Below are 21,774 nucleotides of genomic sequence, written 5' to 3'. Positions count from 1 at the left end.
GGTTCTGTGGGGGCCATACTTCCAGGACTTCTTGTTCTTCTTTATGCTGAAGATAGTCCTTAATTAAATTGGCTGTATGTTTGTGGTCGTTGTCCTGCTGCAAAATACATTTGGTACCAATCATACGCCTCCCTGATGGTATTGCATGATGGATAAGTATCTGCCTGTATTTCTCAGCATTGAGGACACCATTAATCCTGACCAAATCTCCAACTCCATTTGCAGAAATGCAGCCCTCCACCAATCAAAAGGAACATCCACCATGCTTTACTGTTGCCTGCAGACACTCATTATTGTAGCATCTTCTACAGCCAAATATTTCAAATTTTGACTCATCAGTCGAGATCACCTGCTGCCATTTTTCTGCACCCCAGTTCCTATGTTTTTCGTGCATAGTTGAGTCGCTTGGCCTTGTATCCATTTCGGAGTGTGAGGAGATGACTTTTGGGTCCTAGCTTGGGCCTAGCAGGTGCCGGTATTTGGGCCTAAAGTGGCCAAGCAGGTGCCCAGGGTGCAATATTATTTGAGTTACTGTGGGTACTGGCTGTATTGTTATTTATGTTTGTTTTGTTGGCACATGTGTAGGGGTTATTGGAGGACGTCCCCTTTGTGTGTTTTAAATAAATATATACAGTATATACATATATTTGTATATACGAAAGCCACCATCTCCTGCACTGTTTTTCCCCACTTCACAACTAAGTCAAGCCCTACATCCCAAAAACGTGGGGTGACCGCCTCAGTCCCTCATACGGAGGTATGGCTTTTGGGCTGGAACTCTTCCATGAAGACCACTTCCGGCCAGACTTCTCCTGACAGTAGATGGGTGTACCTGGGTCCCACTGGTTTCTGCCAGTTCTGAGCTGATGGCACTGCTGGACATCTTCCGATTTCGAAGGGAAATAAACTGGATTTTCATCTGATGCACTAAAATTCCTTGGCCAACCGCTGCGTCTACGATCCTCAATGTTGCCCATTTCTTGAATGGGTTTCCTCTTTGCTCAACGTTGCTTTAACTAAAAAAAGACCTAAACAGATTCAGAAAGCATACAACCCTTTCCGGTAGTGGTAATTGGTTTTATTTAAGATTTTCCACCTCACCTTAGTTGGTCCTTCATTCAGTTGGTTGGCCTAGTTCACAGACGTCGAGAACTTGATGAAGTAGGCCTAGCTGATTTCAGGAGTTGCTTAATTGGCTGATGATAATTTAGCAAAATTAATGGTGTTCTGCTAGTTGGTCACTTTTAGGCAGCATATGACAACCAGTCCTGATAGTTTAGTTAAGATTCCATTACCCTTCATCACAGCTCACTTTCGGTTTCTGTTCTCGGATAGAATTTATACTTGTGGCATTATTATTAACTATCATGTGAACAATGTATGTAACTTGCATGCATTACCTTGACAATATAATGAAAAACAATGTGGTCAGTTGAAAAGTTTAAACTCTAAAAGGGACCACATCACAACAAAGTTCAACACATAGTTTCCTGTGCTTTCACTGAGTTATCTGATTCAACTCAGTTGAACAAGATAGGCCTACACTACACCATTACTTCAAACGTGATCTGGTCTACATTCCATCATAATCGTATCATCGTTACACCCTTTTCTTTCTCGTAGGTTGACTTGAGGCCGGCCCAGTAGATTTACGTATCAGGACATTGACATTGAGGGCAGTTTATCTAAACAAGAGAGTGCTCATAATGATGAGTGAGCACATCAGTGTCATAACAAAATTAAAGGTTGGGGAAATGCAATCCAGGACTGTGTTGAGGCAAGCTGATAGTAGCCTATGTAAGACTTAAGTCAAGATCCCATCTTTCTTCTCTATATCTGTTAGTTAACTGTTTTCAGTGCCATGTCTGAATGGCATTTCATGAAGAAATAAGACATCAAACATTACACATTTCAAAGATGTTTATTCAAGCATATCGACTTAATGCAATGATTACACTGATCCACAATAACATACTACGCCTCGCTGTAAACACAGAAAACCAAAAGTGAAGTTTAAGGGTCCATAAGTAGAATGATTTTGCATTATGGAACTTCTTTCATTTTAGGCTTATCTAACAATTAAGTTAAACATTAACGTGAATGGTTAATAAGAAAATAAAATATTTGATCTCTGAATGAATTGCGTTAAATAATTCTCAGCTTAATTTTCAAATTAACCTCCTCTGAGACGGAGTGTGAGAAAAATGGTGCTCTCAGATCCAATGCCGTAGGATTCCAGTTTTCGGTCATCATCAAGCTGCTTGCCATTGTAAATCAGCACTTGCTGGTCCACTTCAACGTTCTCCCTATCGTGGACCTTGCTTTTGAAAGCCTTGACGGTTTCACCGGGCATCACGTCATAGGTGGAAGACTGACTTTTCTCGTTCTTTAGGATCACCTGAAAAGGATGAATAGGCGCGGGATCCGTTACCAGAACCATGACAAAAGAACCAGACTTCAAGCCAATGGCACTAAGGGAGCTGGAATCATTGCTGAAGTTGATCCCGTTTCCGTTTGAGAGTTTCTGGCGTGCAGGTGCATCGCCGCTCAGCAGCTGGATGCGTTTCTTTAAGTCTCATACGGTGATACTTGAGCTCACCGCCAGGGGCTACGTATGGCCGCTCAGGAATTTGATTATAATATCCATTCTGAGAAGCAAGTACAAAATCAACTTCAGTAGGCTACAACAATACCGTGTCATTCAAGTGTCAAATTCCTAAGTTATTTCATCATCTTGCATTATTAACTTCGTAGTCTTTACATACTGAATATCGACAGAAGTAATAAAACAGATTCAAGAAATGTATTTATCATAGAGAAATTATGCAAAGGCTATTGAATAGCTCTAAAGCAAGCAAGAGCTCGGTCATTTCTCAGCACAGACCTTCAAAAAAGCACGGTATATATAAAAAAGTAATACGTCGTGCTAATAAGCTACTATATTTTCACGTTACCTTCGTTGGTCGATTCTTTAGTTTGTAATTCACTGATGTCGATCGTTGATAAACGAGTTGCTTGATCGCCAGATGACAATTCTGCAGAAGCGGCAGCGTTGACAGCTGATGACCCAACCCCCTGTGAAGTCATGATTTAATTTCCCTTCATCACACATCACTTTCGGTTTCCATTCCCGAGGAGGTGCGTGCTTTTCTAAAGACAATTTCCACATTTTCATGACAAACAGCAGAAAACTCACCTTATCTAACGTACCAACATTGTTTTCGAATAACCCTGATCATGGTGCTGTATACAAGGATGCAATTGTTAGAGGTTGTTTTTTGCAAGGCAGAGCAGAGCAAAAGTACAGATGTTTCCTATGAGTAAACACAACATTTTATTATCAACAACATTGAATAAAAACAAATTCAAACAGGTATCTAAATGATCAGTGTCAGAACACACACTAACCACAACACACACTTTTCAATAGTAGCCTATGTGTTCCGACTTTTCTGTGACTTGGTTTGTATTCAGATTATTTCCACTGTGCCAATTTGCCATCAACCCGAGTAACTGTTTTTACTAGAATGATCTGTTGCACAGTTTGGCTAACCCAATCACAATTTTCTACAAGGTACAATGTGTATTTGTTGTCTACTATATTACTATAAAATATAATACTTTATTCCATTTGTACTAAAAGATGCCACTGAAAACTACACACTGCGCCTTTAATATTATTGTGTGTAATAAAGTTGCCTTAGTTTTTTCAAGTAGTTCCAGAACATCTTTTTAACCTTGCAGTGCCTCGAAAGTATTACATAACAGTAACAAACATCAGGTGCTTACGAGATGTGATATCTGTGGCAGGGTAAAAGGAAACAGAAACCCCTAACAATGGCTAGTGATTGAATAAGGATTTCTTGTTTCCCTTAGTTGCATTAAGGCAGGGCAGTGACGACTCACAAGTAAGCTACTGACTCACCAGGAAGGAATGCAACAAGGTGGTTACCCCTGTGGCACACAGACATGCCAGAAATAAGGACACTCAGTTATGTATGACAAGATACCCAGACTGTGGAGGGGTTTAAAATGTTTCAATTGTGTTGATGTCTTGAACAACACTATTAAATGATCAGGAGTGCAGAGACAACTTGATCTTATACCCTGAGACTAAGTCAAAGTTACCAAAGAAACCTAAAATCCATTAGGCTACAGCATGAGTTTCTCTACACCATCTAAAATGTTATCATATGTAGAGCACCAGGTTTGAAATACATTTCATATATTTGTATGTATTGTCATTCAGGAATTTGATTTGTAGATCCACTGTGAGCAGCAAGAAGATATCAAAAAGCATTGTTATTTCTGACTTGATGGAGTGCAGTGATCCTAATCCATTTTTAACAATCACTGTTCCACAACAGTGACATCGACAGTAAATTAGGCCTATAGGCTCTGCCTATTACAATGTGGCAAGTAGTGGGAGTGATGTGTGTATGACTGCCTGAATATCCATGTGTGCTTGTCATATGATGCACTCCCAGTGTTCTATGCATAGAATCTTATGTCTAATATTTATATTTTAGTGTTCTAACTTGGAGTGTATTGTGTCCCCTCTTATGTTAATGTCTATGGGATAGTGATTAACAGTCAGTGTGTTGTAAAAATGCCCTAGTATTATTTTCCTGAAGCGTCTTGTAGCCTGTAAAATGTGTCTGCATATATAAGCCTGCTCCATTTGAATCATGCTTGTGCCTTGTGATATTCAAATGTAAAGTTAAAGATTCAACTGACTCAATGGAATTGCCCCAATAATAGTTATTTATCCCTGTGGATAATTGGAAAGACCTAAATTATGAACGGGTTTCGTCTTTGCTCGGTGCTGCTTTAACTTAAAAAAACACTATACAGATTCAAAAAGCATACAACCTTTTTCATTAGTGGTAATTGGTTTTATTTGAGACTTTCTGCCTCACCATAGTTGGTCTTTCATTCAGTTGAATGTCACATAACATGCCTAAACCATTTAATATGTTTATGCAAGCATATTGATTTTATGCACTGATTACACTGGTGTCCACAATAACATACTAGGCCTCGCTGTAAACACAGAAAACAAAAGTAAAGTTTAAGTCCAGAAGTAGAATGAGCTTGCATTATGGAACTTTTCATCTTAGGCTTATCTAACAATTATGTTAATCATTAAAGTGAAAAGAAAATATTGCGTTAAATAGAATTAAATAATCCTCAGTTTAATTTTCAAATTAACCTCCTCTGAGACGGAGTGTGAGAAAAATGGTGCTCTCAGATCCAATGCCGTAGTCTTCCAGTTTTCGACCATCATCAAGCTGCTTGCCATTGTAAATCAGTCTTTGCTGGTCCACTGGAACTTTCTCCCTTCTGTGGACCTTGCTTTTGAAAGCAGTGACAGTTTCACCTGGCATCACGTTATAAGTGGAAGTCCGACCATCGACGTTCTTTAGGAACACCTGAATATGCTGAATAGGCGGGGGATCCGTTACCAGAACCATGAGAGAGGAACCAGACTGCAAGCCAAGGTCACCGAGGGTGCTGGAATCATTGCTGAAGTTGATCCCGTTTCCATTTGAGAGTCTCTGTCGTGCAGGTGCATCGCCGCTCAGCTGCTGGATGCGTTTCTTTAAATCTCCAACGGTTATACTTGAGTTAACCGCCAGGGGGTACGTATGTCCGTTCAGGAATTTGATTTGAATATCCATTCTGAGAAGCAAGAGGTACAAAATACACTTCAGTAGGATACAACAATACCGTTTCAGTCAAGTGACAAAAGTAATGTCATCATCTTGCATAGTCTTTACATCAACTGGGCTACTTATTAACATCAAACCATAGTGATACAACAAGTTAAATAAATTGATTCATCATTGCAAACTTATTGGTAGCCTATTAGCCTGACGATGTCATACTCATAATTCTAGTCAGAATATGAGTCTGAGACCGGACTATTGGGCTGTGATTATGGGGCGTGTTTCAACGAACCAGGAAAGAAAATTCCTCTTCGCTGAATTGGATACCTAGAACCAATCAGAGCAACGTAGTATTTCCATCTGATAGATTAAACTTTTACCTGATCCCGTAGGAAGGACGGCAAAAACATCTTTTCAATCGACAAATGCCTTGATCGCCTTTCTCTGTTCCTCTTTCAAAATGAATGCGCTGTCATATCTGTTGAGACGTTACTTAATTAGCACTCAAGGCTAGAAGCTACCATTCGTTTGAATGTTCTTTTTTTCTACGCGTTAGCATAACCTATCAATAATGCTCTAGAGTGCTTCAGTTAACCCTTAGAACTCAATTGACGCGCCGACGCGTCAAAATGTGACTGACGTCACTCTGATACGTTTGTTTAAAAGGCAACGCCTAATCAGGAAGTCATTCTTGAATATTTCAACAGAGTACACTTCAGGCTTCATTTTGATTCAATGTATGTGTGGTTAGGTGCAGTAGAAATAAAACTATCATTATTTAAACAAAACATAAACAATACCACGACCGGAATGTTGTTAGAATGTTATGACTTGAATTCGCGGCAGCGAAAAGCTACAGATGTCATTTTATTGCCACATGAAACAGCGTGGACAAACCAAAACAAACGACGCCATTCATTCATATGACAGACCACTGATCTGTATTACTGTAGGATAGTACATGTACCATATCCAGGAAGTGGACAATCCACAGGAAACACTTTTGTAGATCAGAGCAGGAGTTTCCTGACTAGTGAAGTAGGCGGCAAAAGAGGGCGCGGTTAGCATAGCTTTGTCGCTTGTATTGGTCCTGGCTGCTGTATATCATTATCATTATCCACCCATCAACTCTCCACTCATTCATTAATCCACTCAAAACAATATTGAAAATGAATCGTGGACGTAAAGCTTTTAGCGTGGAAGATGTTTTGTCTATGTGGGACGACATCCAGGCCGAGGAAGAAGTTGACGCCGAGTCAAGTTTTAGTGAGAGCAGTGAAGACGAGAACATCCCGCCTCCTCCTCCTGCTGCTGCTGCTGCTTCGTCTGGTCTGAGGTAAGTTTGTTATACGTTTGATAGCGAAATAGATGGCGAAATAGCGGGAAAGTTTTGACAATTTCAATTTAGTATAAACATACAGTGACATCCGAGTGTAACCCTTATATGAAAAGCAAATCCCATCTGCCTGAAGTATAGCATCTCCCGCGAGTCGCATTTGTAAGTAGAAGTGACAGATTCAAGGCTTGACAGGCAGACATACCGAGTGACAAGTGGTGACAGTCGTAGTTTTGCAAACGTAGGCCTACATGATGATGTGTAACTAATAAGCTTATGATAAACCGTTTTGGTTACTTGCTTTTACCTCGTTTAGTGTTAGGGGTTATGTTTTGTGGGCTGTCTGAAATGATTTCAGATGTTGAGCAGTCCGTTGTTGACGTGAAAGCTATAGCCTACTACTGTAGTAGCCATGCCTAATTTACTGAACCAAATGAAGGCTACTGTGTGTGTGTGTGTGTGTGTGTCCAGTCTTCACTCCCCTTCCTGAACATTTCATCTGTATTGTAGCAGTGTTTTGGATAGTGCAGACACTCCAGCATTGTTGTTGGGTGTATGCTTGCACTGATATAACTTGAAATGATGGGCCTAATATGAACTGTATTGTTGATAACGTTTTTGAGGAAAAGTTTCATTGTCACTGCATGGTTGGATATGATGCTATAATAGTTATTTTACACAATACATACGCACACAGGTGTATATATGATGCCACTCCTAAAGTGGTCAAATATTTGCATATGAACAGTGTTGGACAGCCAGATGCTGAAAGCGCACACCCAATTTTGTTGCTTTACATGTACAGGAAATGACTGTTTTTTTTTTTCTTTGTGTGTATTGTAGAGGTGACCAGTCTGAAGCCCAACCACCACTAAGGAGGAAAAGAAAGGCTCCTTCCTCTGGACCATTTATCCTTTCAATCTGTAAATAACCTTGCACTTATGTGTTAGGGTGTGTGACACCCTCATACCTCATGGGTTACTTATGACATATTCTGAAAACGCCTATTACAGGTTGCTTTTATATGAGAATATTTATCTGTTTTTGGTATTATATTGCACATTCTAATGAGATTTGTTTTTCAAAAGTGTTAATGTATGCTTTTAATCTGTAAATAACCTGGGATTTATGTGTAAGGGTGTGTGACAGCCATCATCTCTCATGGGTTATTTATGAAAAATATAAAAAACGCCTATAATAGATTGTTGTTAAATTAACATATTTATTTATTTTTGAGAATTATATTGCACATTTCAATTAGATTTTTATGAAATAAGTGTTCATTTATCTTTTCCATCTGTAAATAACCTTGCATTTCTGTGTAAGGGTATGTGACAACCTTCATATCTCATGGGTTACTTATGAAGCCTCCCAAAAACGCCTACAACAGACTGCTGCTATATGACCATGTATACATTTTGGTGAGGTTTATTTCAAAGACAGTGACTTAATTTGTTTCAGAACAAATGTGTTTACAGATTTAGGCAATAAAAACTCTTTAATCTGTATATTTGACATTGTCTATACTCATTTATTTAAAAAAATCTGAATCGGACCTCACATTTTTTTCATGATCATTGCCCTGACATTTTCATATAGTTGGTTAAAATACAACACACCCTACATTATCATATTGCTTAGGTTCTGCTGAGAAAAATGATATAAGATACATAGTAGTGGACCTCTCTGAAGGCCTCCCACATGTGTTTAAAGCCGATATACAAAAAATCACAAAAAACGCTCTGAGTTCTAAGGGTTAAGACCCATAATCCTGGGCAACACTCGTTTTGCGTATACACAACTAACCGAGTCAATGTAGACATATAAAAGTCGTGTAGATAGCTTAAATCATATAAAATATGTCCCACTAAGCTTCCGAGACGGCGCCATCTTTGTTCGATGTATACCGGTATTCTATCTAAATTTGTCCATCAACGTATAAAGCCCGCCCTTACAATTTGAATGGTCAGATCACTTTTCGGGGCCGTTTAAACCCTCCCAACTAACTCGACTCCAGACTGAATCTCCAGACCAAAAATTTTGTGGGCGGAGTTCAGGCTGGTATCCAGGCTAGTAGCCTATGCTTAAGATATTGAAAAAAAAAAAAAAACATATACGGGCAGGAGCTCCGTAATACATCACCATTATATAGACCTTCAAAAAGCTGCTTATTAGTTTATTTATATTAATAAATACCAGCCTAATTATTAACATCAAACCATAGTGATAAAACAAGTTACATAAATTGATTCATCATAGCAAATGTATTGGTATTCTTAAGATATTTAATAAACCTTATCCGGGCAGGAGCTCCGTAATATATCAGCATTATATAGACCTTCAAAAAGCTGCAAATTAGATTAATTATATTGTCACGTTACCTTATTTAGTCGTTAGTAAGTTTGTAGGTCACTGATGTCGATCGTTGATGAAGGAGTTGCTTGATCGCCAGATGACTGACAATTCTGCAGAACCAGCAGCATTCTGAACGCTGCTTTATACAGCTGATGACCCATCCCCCGGTGAAATCAACATTTCATTTCTTTTCATCACCCATTACTTTCGGTTTCCATTCCCGAAGCTTTGTTTTTGTGAATTTTGCGTAGCCTACATTATTCTACAGCACGCTACTCACTGTAATTACGCATTCAATAGCCTATTGACTACAGTCATTTGGCCTGATTTATGTAAGGGTAAGAGCTCAAAGGGCTCCCTTTACAGAACGCAACATGCAGAAAAATGTTTCATACGTAGATGACAACTAAAGTCTTTAGTCACTGAAGAAGGTTCAGAGGAAACCGAAACCTATCGGTGTTGTTGCAAAGGGGAATTCAAACTGGTCAGCTGATTCTGTACAAGAGAACGTCATCCCTGAACACAGTATTTCATCATTCCTGTATTATTATATTGTTTTCCAATTGGCCCATGCATCTCTTTTCCTTTTAAACAACTCTGAGGCGTTAATAGAAAACGAAGATAAAGATACCGTTTTATAAAATACTTGCGTTTATTATTATTTGCACTGGTAATTTGTTCCATCTTCAGATTCCATTTGCAATTAAAAAGCCATCAAAAACCCTCTGCAAGTTAGATTTAAAAAACGAATGTGTTGAAACTTTTCATCATTGCAATCATGTAACTAATGTCCCTAACTATGGGTAAACATGGGTTCTTTTCAAGATTGCATTTAAGATTTCTTTAAAGAGGCTGAACATTTATTTACTAATCCATCAGATAGATAAAATATTCCATACTGTAAGAATCTAAGTGACTACCACAGGTCAACCACAGCATTGCAATTTTGGTTTTTACAATATATAAACTAAGCTTCATAATGCGAACAATCTAAAATCATCAAGTTTTTTTTCCAACAGCAGACAGTACACTTCTACGTGTATATCCACACTAGCCAGTGTATCAGTCGTAAGCACAACTCACAGTCAGTCTGGTAACAGTTATGCACTGCCAAGGGCTTCATGCACACGGTCCCTTTGATTCTCATAGCTGAGTAACCAAATGTAGCTATGTGTACCTGAGTAGCAAACAAGCCTTCAGTGCAGTTTTTGGCATCATAGATAATGGTGCAAGGCCATATGTTGAGGAGTAACCACCTCTGCACCCCTCTAGTTCCAACGAGACCATCCTGCCAGGAGCTCAGTGAGGAGCGCAGCTATTTAATGCTGAAGACATATCTGAACTTCTTCTCAAACAAATCCTTCAGTCTGGCTCCCATTTTCCCATACTCATTATTCTGTGGGGAACATGGGAAAGAGAACAGGAGGAAGTTAAAACAAATATAAATATACTTTAAGATGGTTGCAAGTAAATAACAATTTATCTGACATTAAGAATTGTAGGATGACAGCATTAGGTGGTGTTTAGTGCGCTATGACCTGAGCCCTGAAAATGGTCAGTTTGGTTCTACAGATCTAGCTTGGGTGAAGACTTCCAGGTTGCCCCTACGATGCCCCTACGATCCCCCAACCCCCCCCCCGCCCACACACACAGACACAACACACACACCTTATTGAATGTGGTGCAGTTGTCGAAGATAAGCTGCACGTCAGCGACAAACTGTCCCACCGTGCTGTACTCTCCCCGCAGCTTCTTGATGATCTTGTCTATCCACATGGGCTTACTGATGACCGCAGCATAGTGGACCAACTGGAACAGACAAGGACTTGTTTTGATTCATGGTTTAACATAAATATCTGAACATCAAAATGTATAAAGAAATATTTAGCAGTTTGCTGAAACAGGTCTAAAAGGATGTAACCATCACAAAGACGTGATTTACGTATTTTGGTTTTTTTAAATAAGCCTTTCCCATCTTTTTGTAGGTAATGACATGTACTTATCTTTTTGGAAGTCGCTTTGTATCGAACGACAAACACACACACACACACACACACACACACACACACACACACACACACAGTAACCCAAGTCAGAAGTCTTAAAGGGCATAGGAAACTTACAGTGAGACAAGGGTCCTGCATAAACACAAGCTGCTCGTCTTCTTTCAGCAGATACAGCAGTAGATACTGGCACAGCTGTAAATAGCAAGGATCATGGAGATCTTTAGTGTCCCTAAGGGGCAATTTGTAGTACAGTAGTAGCAGTACACCAGTATCCACTCAAACATTGGATGAACACTAATAAATGGACAATAAACACAACATAAACAAACCCATTTGGCTAGCATAACAATCACATTCAATTATTTAGAAGGACAGAGGCAGCCAGGATTTATGGGTTTTTGAAACTGGTTGTGCTGCATGTTGGCAAACTATACATGTGGCCGGACTGAAACAACTTAGTCATTAAAAGGGGTGGGGATGAATTGGCTGGGTCAGGTCATTCAGGATCATGTCTGCAATTTGGCTGCACAGTGCCACGATACCCTGCGATCTACATCTGTTTTTTAGAAGTGACCCGCACTAGCACACAGCATCCACCTGAAGCTCAAGGATCAGCTTGTCACCAATTTCAGTGCCGAGATATTTATAATGCTGCACACGCACAATGGCCTGTTCATGGATCACATCCTGTCCGTCCATGTTTTATTTGTCTTATTCATTTTATTTCAGTTTGTATAATTACGATTGCTTCATTATAGTCAGATGAGTGCTGAAACACCCCCCCATTCATACATTAGGATATTCTATTCATCTGTATTGTTATTGTACAGGTACAAAGCCAGTAAATACGACAGACAAGAGCCACACTACATAAAATCAATGACGCTAACATACCTACTCTCACCACAGCACGATGGTGCATTTCACTGGCTGGTGTACCTGTGCAGTAACGATAAAGATGGATCTAATCTAGTAATCTATGCATGAGGCAGTGCTTCAGCACTTATCTTCAGACTACAATAAAGTAATAGTAAAAATTCAAACTGAAATAAATTTAAAAGAAATTAAAAGAATCAGACAAATGAAACATGGATGCACAGTATGTGATTGTGCTCAGAGATGTTAGTCAGCTTCCTCACCAGCATGTTGGGCAAGATGGCGCTGCCCAGGGCTTCCTCCAGAGTCATTGTGCGATGGCAGACCTTTTTGGACTTCTCTACTATGCAGAAGGTACACATCCACCGGTCTCTGTGGGCGGTGACATGGTTTACGGAAAGACATAGACATGGGGCCAAATGTATCCATCTTTTCGTACAACTTGCTGTAGGAACCAGGTGAGGCTTTAACAAAGAGTTAATAAATCATAGAGGCTGTTGTGCTACAATGTTTGTACATTAATAAAAAGGCTTTTTCATTATCAAACTGATCATCCTATCTTGGTGCCTTGTATTTCAATGTAAGTTAAGTCAGTTACGCCGATTACGCTGTGAATTTAAAATTTGAAAATATAAATTGCAATTATGCACTGTGAACTTGTCCAACATCCACACTCACTACATCATTACCACAACAGAGACAATATGAGTAAGCAGCCAGACAGTTAAGCAGAGTACAGGATGTGGCCCAGACAGAAACCAGACAGACCACTGATCAGTGACAAAAGCACCAGGGCACAGGACTAGTGGACTCACCCGAGGTTCTGACTAAGTGAGGGTAGGTGACAATCGTGGTGAAAAGAACGAGGACAGCCATCACAGCACACCAACTCTGTATCCTGACTGCAGATGAAGCAGTTGTCATCGTTGTTCTGGTCTGCCTATACATGGAAGAGTGTGTGGGGGGGGGGCACTCAGTTAGGTACAATAGCAGGCACAGAGATGGTAAGAAATCGATCACTAACTGCTTCATTTCCTGCGACCACAGCCATATTCATTGGACTATGTAAGTGGACAAGGCACCCTTGACTTGAATGCACAGCCAAAGGTTAAGAGGGAAGTGTAAAAAGCCACATAGGGAGTACTACCATGTATGCTGAGTGATGGTAATGTTAAGCTTCACTTACAGGGTCTTCGGACTTGCAAACTTCACACTCACAGAACAGAGAATGAAGATTCAGGATTCCCTTCTATAGTCAGGATTAAAACAAACACAACAAACATGATTTTTTAGCATGCATGCATATTGCAATACTGCATTGTATCCATGCAAACATGATTAAAATACTATTAATAAATACTATTATTTTTGAGTATTACTGTCTGACTACTACAAACAACTAAGATGCTAAACACTCACTGACCAACATGACTCCATAGCTCTCTGAGCCCCACCCCATGCTAGCTCTCTGACCCCCACCCCATGCTAGCTCTCTGACCCCCACCCCATGCTAGCTCTCTGACCCCCAGCCCATGCCAGCTCTCTGACCCTCACCCCATGCTAGCTCTCTGACCCCCAGCCCATGTTAGCTCTCTGACCCCCACGCCATGCTAGCTCTCTGACCCCCACCCCATGCTAGCTCTCTGACCCCCAGCCCATGTTAGCTCTCTGACCCCCACCCCATGTTTACCTCAATAAGGATGGCGAGGGGCTTGCCGTGGCACTGGATATCCCGTCTCCATTTCCTGCTCTTGAGGCCAGCTCCCTCTTGCACAAACTTCTCGGGGGTCAACCAGCAACCCTCCGTCCTTATGCATTTGCCAGTTGACCCTGGGAAAGGCAAAGAAATACTCTTTGTGTGTTTCTGATTTCTACAAGAACATGTGCAGTTGTCTGATGGAACATCAAAATATTTCCTGATCCAAGATCTAAAACGAACTTATGTTGCACTTTTGGTTGGTCAGTTCAAACAAACTGTCCATCATTCACATAGATACAGAAAGAAACTCTAAATTAAATCTATTATTAGCAACATCTTTTCAGATGTCTATCAATTTACGTCTAGAGTAGACAAACACTTATAAAGGCAATTACCTGAGGAAAAACGATTCTTCTGAAGATTTCCTTTCATAGCTCCACAGGTGACAGGCAACTGACTGTCCTGAAAGAGGGCCATGTCTAAGCTTTCCTTGGTGCCAGTTTCATTGAATACCTCCTCCTTCAGTGAGGACGTTCTGCCTTTGTTTCTGTGACTTGCATCGTCCTTTTTGCCTTTGACTTTTGAATCTGCGCGAGACTCTGAAGGAACATTACATGAATATGAATATGCCATTTCCCTGATGGACTGCTTGCACAGCAGCAGTGAAAATAGTTAAGGTTGTGTTTCACTCAACTGACAGACTGAAAAGAATGACAGTAAAATATTTCAGAGAGATATTTCATGTTCATCTCATTTCATTTTTCTACCACCAAATACAGCAGACAAATTATTATGCTGGGTAGAAGAAAACCTTAAAATGGTTGGATTAGCATATACATCTTCCAGGTAAACCTCCCTACGGAAGGTGCGCCTACGGATTAACTTCTTGAGAATTGAATTTCTTGAAATGTATTAGAATCAATAAATCAGCAATAATATGCTGAACAAAACTAAAGATAAATCAATATATTGACAATGCATACTTACTAAGACATCACACACTTTTTCCATTTTCTAATTTCCACCACCCACTGCTTTAACAAAGAATTACTGAATCATCCAGGTCTTGGCTACAACGTTTGAACGTGTCACGGAGGAGTCTCAAATAATTTGGGTACAGCTTTAAGTTTTTTCAATCCTCAAACTAATCCTTATCTCTTGGTGCCTGTACTTCAATGAGTATACACTTAATTACTCTGACTAAACAGTGAATACCTGTCAGTGCTGCAAACCAAATTATAGAAAAATATAATGGTTTTGATGTGGTGTGGTTTACATGGAGAAACTTTGCTGAAAATGAGTGTCATGTAAGGTCAGGGAGAGAAGGCCTAGGTGCAGAGACGAGTGTCAGGTGAGGTCAGGCAGAGAGGGCCTACGTGCAGTTTGTATCTGCAGGTGCAGGCTGTCAAGGACAGTTGAGTATTCTTAGAGGGGTCTTGGCATAGGGATGCGGAGAGTCAAGGACAGGTGAAACCTTCCTAAGAGCCGTAAACAGGGTGCACACAGCCACCATATTTCCCGGCAACAAGTAAGCAGAATATTCTGATTGGCTTTACTTTGATAAGTGTTAATACAACAGGAATTGTAGTGTATAAAAAAATCAGTGCACTGAGTGTTAAGCCTAGATGCTCCATGGACCCCCTCTCCAATGGGCTGGAAGTCTGCGAGATTTACATAAACTTCAGCTCATCGCACTCGGTTGTCTGCCTCTCATCGAAACAGCAGCTTTAAGATTTGAAGGAATTAGTTGCAGCTGCAACACAAATATTTATATAACACCCTCCGTACTGTTAATTTACCTTGAAGTCAATCGGGTGATAACTTCTCATATAATTGCCAATGATAGCTACATTGACCATGAAGTTATGGCAATAATAGGCCTACACAATTAGCAACGCGTGCACAAGAACACAATGATTGATACACAAATCGTTCAGCCTACTTGCATCGCCGTTAATTCCTCTTGGTGTAGCTAATCTTCAAATCACAAACATTAGGCGTACGACTCCCCGAGACCATGCACGGTGGTTTCTCTGTACCAGTGCTACCAACAGCTAGAGAAAACCCAACCAGTATAACTTTAAACATACACACACCTGACATAGGTGAGTATTTCTTCTGGGCAGTCCTTTCCACCTTTCTACAAGTGGCTGTAAGCAAAGTTTCCTGGGGTGTGGACATTTTTACGTCATCTATCGTGGCATTTTCAACCAGCGGCTTCTCTTTTGGTATTCCATCTTGGAGTTCTCCTTCCACTCCAAGTATGAGCTGGAAATCATCGGATTCTAAAGGCATATGACAAAGTATTTTTTAAAAAAAAACGTTTTTTTTTTATTATTATTATTAAACTCGTAGCTCTTGTAGCACACTTATTTCCAAGTTCATAGTCTTAAGAATGAATACTAACCGATAAGGGAGCCATCAGGGGCCCACATAGGAAATTCGTCCTGAAGGGGAAGAAAGCGCAGACACATACATCAGAACGGCTGACACATGGAATTTGGGTGTGAAAAAATTGTTTAAAAAGGCTGTATAGAAAAAAGTTACCGCACCAGCTCCAGTGAATTAACATATCTATGCAGACTATCGTACTATCTCAAAAAAATTGCACATGAGGAAGAAACAAAAAGTTGAGAACATTTTAGAAAGAATCAAAAGTTGTTTTTTATTATTATTATTATTATTATAATAATAATTATTATTTATTAATTCATTCATTAATTATTTAATTAAAGAGAAATGTACAACTCTGACAAAAATCAAGTATGTATGTGTAGTAATCACATGAGTTTGTTTCTTAACTGTTGACCGGTCTAGCTTTGTATGTGTGCTTAAACTAGTTTGTGTGATTATCTCTACCAGTGCGTTGGAGTCAGGGTCACGCCAACTTCAACCTATAAACCTCGTGAGATGTGTTTAATTTGGCTTCTCTCTCAATGGGAGTGAGCCCGATATGCTTATTGAATAAAGAGATACACATTTTTATGTGAATTTTTACCTAACAATTATTAAATGTTATTTTTATTACAAAGAAAACGGATAAAGTGAACAGGCTTTAAAGGTGTAACTTTGCGTCTTACCTGATCTCCATTTAGACCTTCTTTTTTTGTGAAAGAAGACCATGTCAAATGGCCATCCTATAGGAAAAAGAGGAGATTGACCTTATTGTCAATGTTCAAATAGTATCAACATTTATTTTACAGGAATATGCAAAAATGCACATGACTTCCATAGTTCCCAGTAGTCCAGCAAGACTCATCTTAACTCTCAACAAAATAGCTCAATGAAAAGTTATCACAATTTTATTTTTCTACTTTAAGTATTTTTAATTATTATTTATTCCATGTTTCCTCGTTGACATTACCAGAATTAGTTGTGACAGGGGGACACCTTGGCAGCGGATGCTTGTCTTCCATTTCTTGCTAGTCCCCTTCCCAGCAAACACCTCAAATTTTGCCGGCGTAAACCAGGTACCCTGGACTTCAATGCACTTCTCGCCTAGAATGAGAGATGTTGCTTGTTAAAGAAGGGAAGTGAAACATGTGACACAATACGACAATCTGCTTAGGCGAAATTAATCAAATCCTGCGACCGGTGGCCTGGAAACAGTCAGAGGAGAAAACAGGATGGTACAGTTTGGTTATACAGTTGGAAGGATCAAATGTTCCTTCTTGTGCCACTACTGTACAATTATTCATGGGTAACATCATAAGCATGGGGTTTCAGAACTGTTTATAAAAACAAGGCACTGACAGTCATACCTTTAGCCATCATATCCCTGTGAAGCACACCCTTCTTATTCCCACACGCAACTGGAAGCTGCTCCTTGTATTCTGGCCAGTTCCAGATTTCTTCCTCCTCTAAGGTTTAGGAAAAAAGAGAAAGAGGATGGAAAAAAAAATACAATTTAATAAAAAAGAAAAAATGTTTGCAAACAAAATGCTATCCAGTCACTGTCCCTCCACGCACACAGTTGCTAGTCTGTAAAGGTCAGCAGCAGTGGTGTCAACAGTAAACACGAATTGCAAATCTATAATGTAATGCTAGACTACACGTCTGGATAAACTACACGCGATATGTTCCCAAATCACACTGAGCGCAATGTTAGTTTGACCACGTCAGGTTTCTATAAGCTTGATATCATAGCACAGGGATCAATACCAACCTTCTGCCTCTTCAACACTCCTTTTCTTCGAATTCGCTTTGTTTGCTTCATTATTTGAGTGGCCGCTTCTGCTCTTATGCAGCAACCTGTTGATTGTGACCAGAAGCTGCAGTACTTCCGCCTGATCGTCGACTTCATTGTTGAATGTGTGCTGCCTATTGCCACAGCGTCCTAATAATGTTTTGAGTTCATCGTCCCCCTCATGCTTTTGACTAAGCTCTTCGAGCCGATCTCCTCCAGTAAACAACACTATGGTAAAATCATCAACATCGTGTCGTGACAAGACTGTCTGTAGAGTATTTAGCACTCTTAAGGGTTTGCCTCCATGACAGCCCAGTGGGGTGACGAGAAGAAAGATTTCGGTTGGTGACTCCGATAAGTTTACGAAACGCTGAAATTCAGCTTCCAGCTCAGGTTCCTCGGTGCTAGGTGTATCAATGACCGTGATTTTCCTCCCGCGGATTACAGTCGTACCTGTTTCACACACTTGCGTGATTGGATGAGGTCTTGTTCCACAGACAAACTGCTTGCTGCCCAGAATTTTGTTGCCCACAGCACTCTTCCCAACCCCGGTACCCCCACAGAGAATGATTCTGACCTCGGATCGCATTTCCTCATACCCTTAGTCTCGTTACTTAATTGTAACTCCCGGAGGTGCATTGCAGCGCATAACAAACATTAAAACTTGAAGGCTGGACACAATGGTATCTACCGTTTCAAATTGGTTACATTAACTCGGAGCTCAAACCGCTATGGGCACAAATTATGTGATTCACACTGTTCAAACGAGCAAGGCAGCTCGAATGTCACCAGGTGCAGCAAGCAAGTCTAACTAAACTAAACCTAAGTTCACCTCCATACTCTATAGTGAGAGGCAATGACTAATTTATTGTAAAGTTCCTTACTTACAGAGTATTTGTTTGTAATATAGTGAATCCTCGTGGCTGGAGAATGCACAGCACTCATTTGCGAACTGGTGATAGCGGAAGTAGCATAAATTCAGTAATTTGTAAGTTTTCATCTTTGCAGTACAACATAAATCCAACGTTTTCTAACATCCATTACTAACTGCAGCCTCAGTGAAACATTTTACTGACTTGTATGCGGTTTTTAACGTCTAACCCCTGAGCAAGCTATGCGCAATCCTGCCGTGTTATTTTGTTCCCGGAAAACCAAATGTTCGACTCATGACGTCACGTGAAATTGCAAACTCAAACCTTTGGCATGTTGACTGCAGATAGCCAGCCACTTCGGCATCCAGATTAGTTTAGGTCTTTGTTACACATTTTCATCGGTATTACTATATTGCTTTATGCATTTAAAACAACACATCAATGTAAATATAAAATGTTAAAGTGAGAGATTAATAGTAGCCTATATTACGTTAAAGTAGGCCTTCAAGGCTACAGATGCAAGGGGCTTAACACAAATGGACTATTATGAAAATGCTACTTTATTTCAAGAGAGTCACTAGAGGGAGTTAGAGATTCGTGGAAACACAAGTCTACCTCAGTTAAGCCTCATCCCGTCCCCTGCCACTATAAGGGAGGGTGTGTTATGTCTTATCATTCCCTATATCAAACACAAACACACAGGGTTAAGCCACTTGCCTTGGTAGTCTAATAGGCATACTTTTCATTTCTCAACATGACACGTTGTATTTTATTATCTATAGTTACTGTATATAACTATATACTGTATATATATATATATATATATATATATATATATATATATATATATATATATATATATATATATATATATATATATACATGTATATAACTATATATAATAAAACATTATAAATCCAAATTGAGCACTAAGGCGTGGCGGAGGCGAGCTGCAATTATTTCTGCATTTACTGCTACAATGTGATAGAATTAATTTTGAAGCACTGTTAATGACTAAAGTGTGTATTAATCAAGTGCCTTTTATTGATTACCTTGTATGAATCATGTGCTTATGTAAACAGGAGCATGGCTTTTCTGTGTTTCTGTGTGTGTGTGTGATTATAAGGTGTTGACGCCACTTATGTGTAAGAGCTATATGCCTAAGAGAAAAAACGTTTTGTCCATGTCTGGGTCAGAGGTGATAAGAAGGGTCAAACTGTGTTGTAAGAAAGCATAGTAAGATGACATGGATGACCCACCACGTAGTTATCCCTGCTGACAAATTGTTTTGGCATCAGAGAATGCTAACTTCATTCTATATAAACCTTGTGTGATGTGTTTAATTTAGCTTTTCTCTTGTCTGCTGCTGTCTGGGAATGAGCCCAGTCTCTCTCTCTCTCTCTGAGAGTGGGCCTGTGCCTCTCTTTGGCCTGCCAGGATATGGGTGAGCCAGACAAGCTTGTTGTTGTGGAATAAATATACTTATATGCAACTACGGAGTCCTGAGGTAACTTGAGTGAACTTTTACCTGACACAATGATTGCCTCAGTAACATTATAACCAAACTATTGCATAAAAGCAAAACGTCCGTGCCAAACCTGGAGTTGTGGCGACCGCAATTGTCTACTCAGTGAGTCTTGAACATGCAACTACACATCATATTTTCTAATAGTAGGGGTAACACAGCCATAAGACGGCCACAATTCTGAGTGTGTGTGGACACCTTTACAAAATAATATAAGAGGATATTAGGAAGACAAGTCACTATCATCTTCATGTTGCAATAAACTGATCCCATTAGGAAGGCCTATTTGTGAAGACATGGGGGCCTACTTATTGAAAGAAAGATAGAGAGTATTCAGTTCTGTCAATGATGCCTTTTGCCAGTGGCCATTCTGCCCAGTTTACCAGATGGCAGGACTCCCTTCACACAAATAAACAAATTCCAAAATAAGCATTCAGTGGGCAGACAATGCATCATCGGATATGAAGCTTGAAAAGAGCCCAGATATTCTCAGGCATTTTCTCCTGATCGGGTCCTGACTCATTATGCCCAATCATCTTGGAACCCAATGTTCCTCTGCAGCAGAGACAGCCTGCACTGACCCTTGGTTTTCTGGCAGAAAACTTCTCAGATTTAAAGAGTAGCCTGGAGGTCCACCCGGATGAGAAGTTTTACACAAGTCAGAGTTAGCCATTTAATAATACAGCACTGATTAAAAAAGAGGGGGGGGGGGCTCTCCTCTTGAAGTTACCATGAGACCTGCACTACTTGTTCAATCTCTCACTCTCCCGTTCTCTCTGTGTGTATGTGGTTGTAACTTCCTCTTCGCATGCCCGATGAGAAATTACTTGGAAGGAGTGGAACGAACAGACCAGACTCGAGCAGTGACTGCTGCAGTTACAGTCTCATTAGAGCCTAGCTAGTGACTACTCTCTTTTAAAGACAGCACCCAGATGCACAGCTGGTGAGGCATACTCACAATCTCATTTTTCCCATCCATCTGCCACCTCACGCCTGTCAACATGGCAATTCATCACAATAATCGCACATAGCCTGGACTTAATAGTCAAACAAATGATATACATCAAGGCTTTAGCTGCACTACAATATTGTCATATTCAGTTACTAGTGAAGAGAATGAACCAGACATCAAGTGTTCCTTTTTAGCAGGCGATTTCATGCTCTCCGCTCGCCAGGCTATTATGGGTTTGTAATTTTTCGGATATTGATAATGGGCTAATTTGCATTCTGGATTTCAGTGCATGCACAAG

At 40.0% G+C, this 21,774-nt stretch overlaps 3 protein-coding genes and 1 long non-coding RNA gene across 4 annotated transcripts; all 4 read right to left on the bottom strand.

Moving 5' to 3' along the window:
- Window positions 1–2,173: 2,173 nt before the first annotated feature.
- Window positions 2,174–2,647, bottom strand: LOC308379504 (ubiquitin-like protein ISG15; the record flags this gene model as incomplete). Its single annotated transcript, XM_080856671.1, is given in 3 exon segments — window positions 2,174–2,575; window positions 2,579–2,608; window positions 2,612–2,647. Coding segments are annotated over 3 exon segments (468 nt in total).
- Window positions 2,648–5,207: 2,560 nt separating this feature from the next.
- LOC308378931 (uncharacterized protein) lies at window positions 5,208–6,061 on the bottom strand (the record flags this gene model as incomplete). The annotated part of the gene is made up of 2 exons (XM_080855957.1): window positions 6,050–6,061; window positions 5,208–5,682 (listed from the first exon to the last, which is right to left on the bottom strand). The coding sequence occupies exon 2, from the start codon at window positions 5,679–5,681 to the stop codon at window positions 5,208–5,210; it is 474 nt and encodes a 157-aa protein (XP_080712083.1). The 5' UTR covers window position 5,682; window positions 6,050–6,061.
- A 5,079-nt stretch (window positions 6,062–11,140) lies between these two features.
- LOC308379157 (nuclear body protein SP140-like protein) lies at window positions 11,141–17,071 on the bottom strand (the record flags this gene model as incomplete). The annotated part of the gene is made up of 10 exons (XM_080856213.1): window positions 17,022–17,071; window positions 16,349–16,388; window positions 16,038–16,226; window positions 14,337–14,540; window positions 13,933–14,072; window positions 13,429–13,491; window positions 13,058–13,182; window positions 12,506–12,614; window positions 11,492–11,558; window positions 11,141–11,169 (listed from the first exon to the last, which is right to left on the bottom strand). Exons 2-10 carry the CDS (start codon window positions 16,374–16,376, stop codon window positions 11,141–11,143), a joined length of 954 nt encoding a protein of 317 aa, XP_080712339.1. The 5' UTR covers window positions 16,377–16,388; window positions 17,022–17,071.
- Window positions 17,072–17,324: 253 nt separating this feature from the next.
- Window positions 17,325–18,425, bottom strand: LOC308378874. Its single transcript, XR_013968984.1, has 3 exons — window positions 18,107–18,425; window positions 17,703–17,801; window positions 17,325–17,439 (listed from the first exon to the last, which is right to left on the bottom strand). It is a non-coding gene; the product is annotated as an uncharacterized lncRNA (long non-coding RNA).
- Window positions 18,426–21,774: the final 3,349 nt, after the last annotated feature.

The sequence above is a fragment of the Sprattus sprattus genome (genome assembly GCF_963457725.1).
Source record: "Sprattus sprattus genome assembly, chromosome: 18".
Taxonomy (NCBI): Eukaryota; Metazoa; Chordata; class Actinopteri; order Clupeiformes; family Clupeidae; genus Sprattus; species Sprattus sprattus.
Note: the sequence above shows the minus strand (reverse complement) of the source record. Positions and strands in the feature narration are given on the sequence as shown.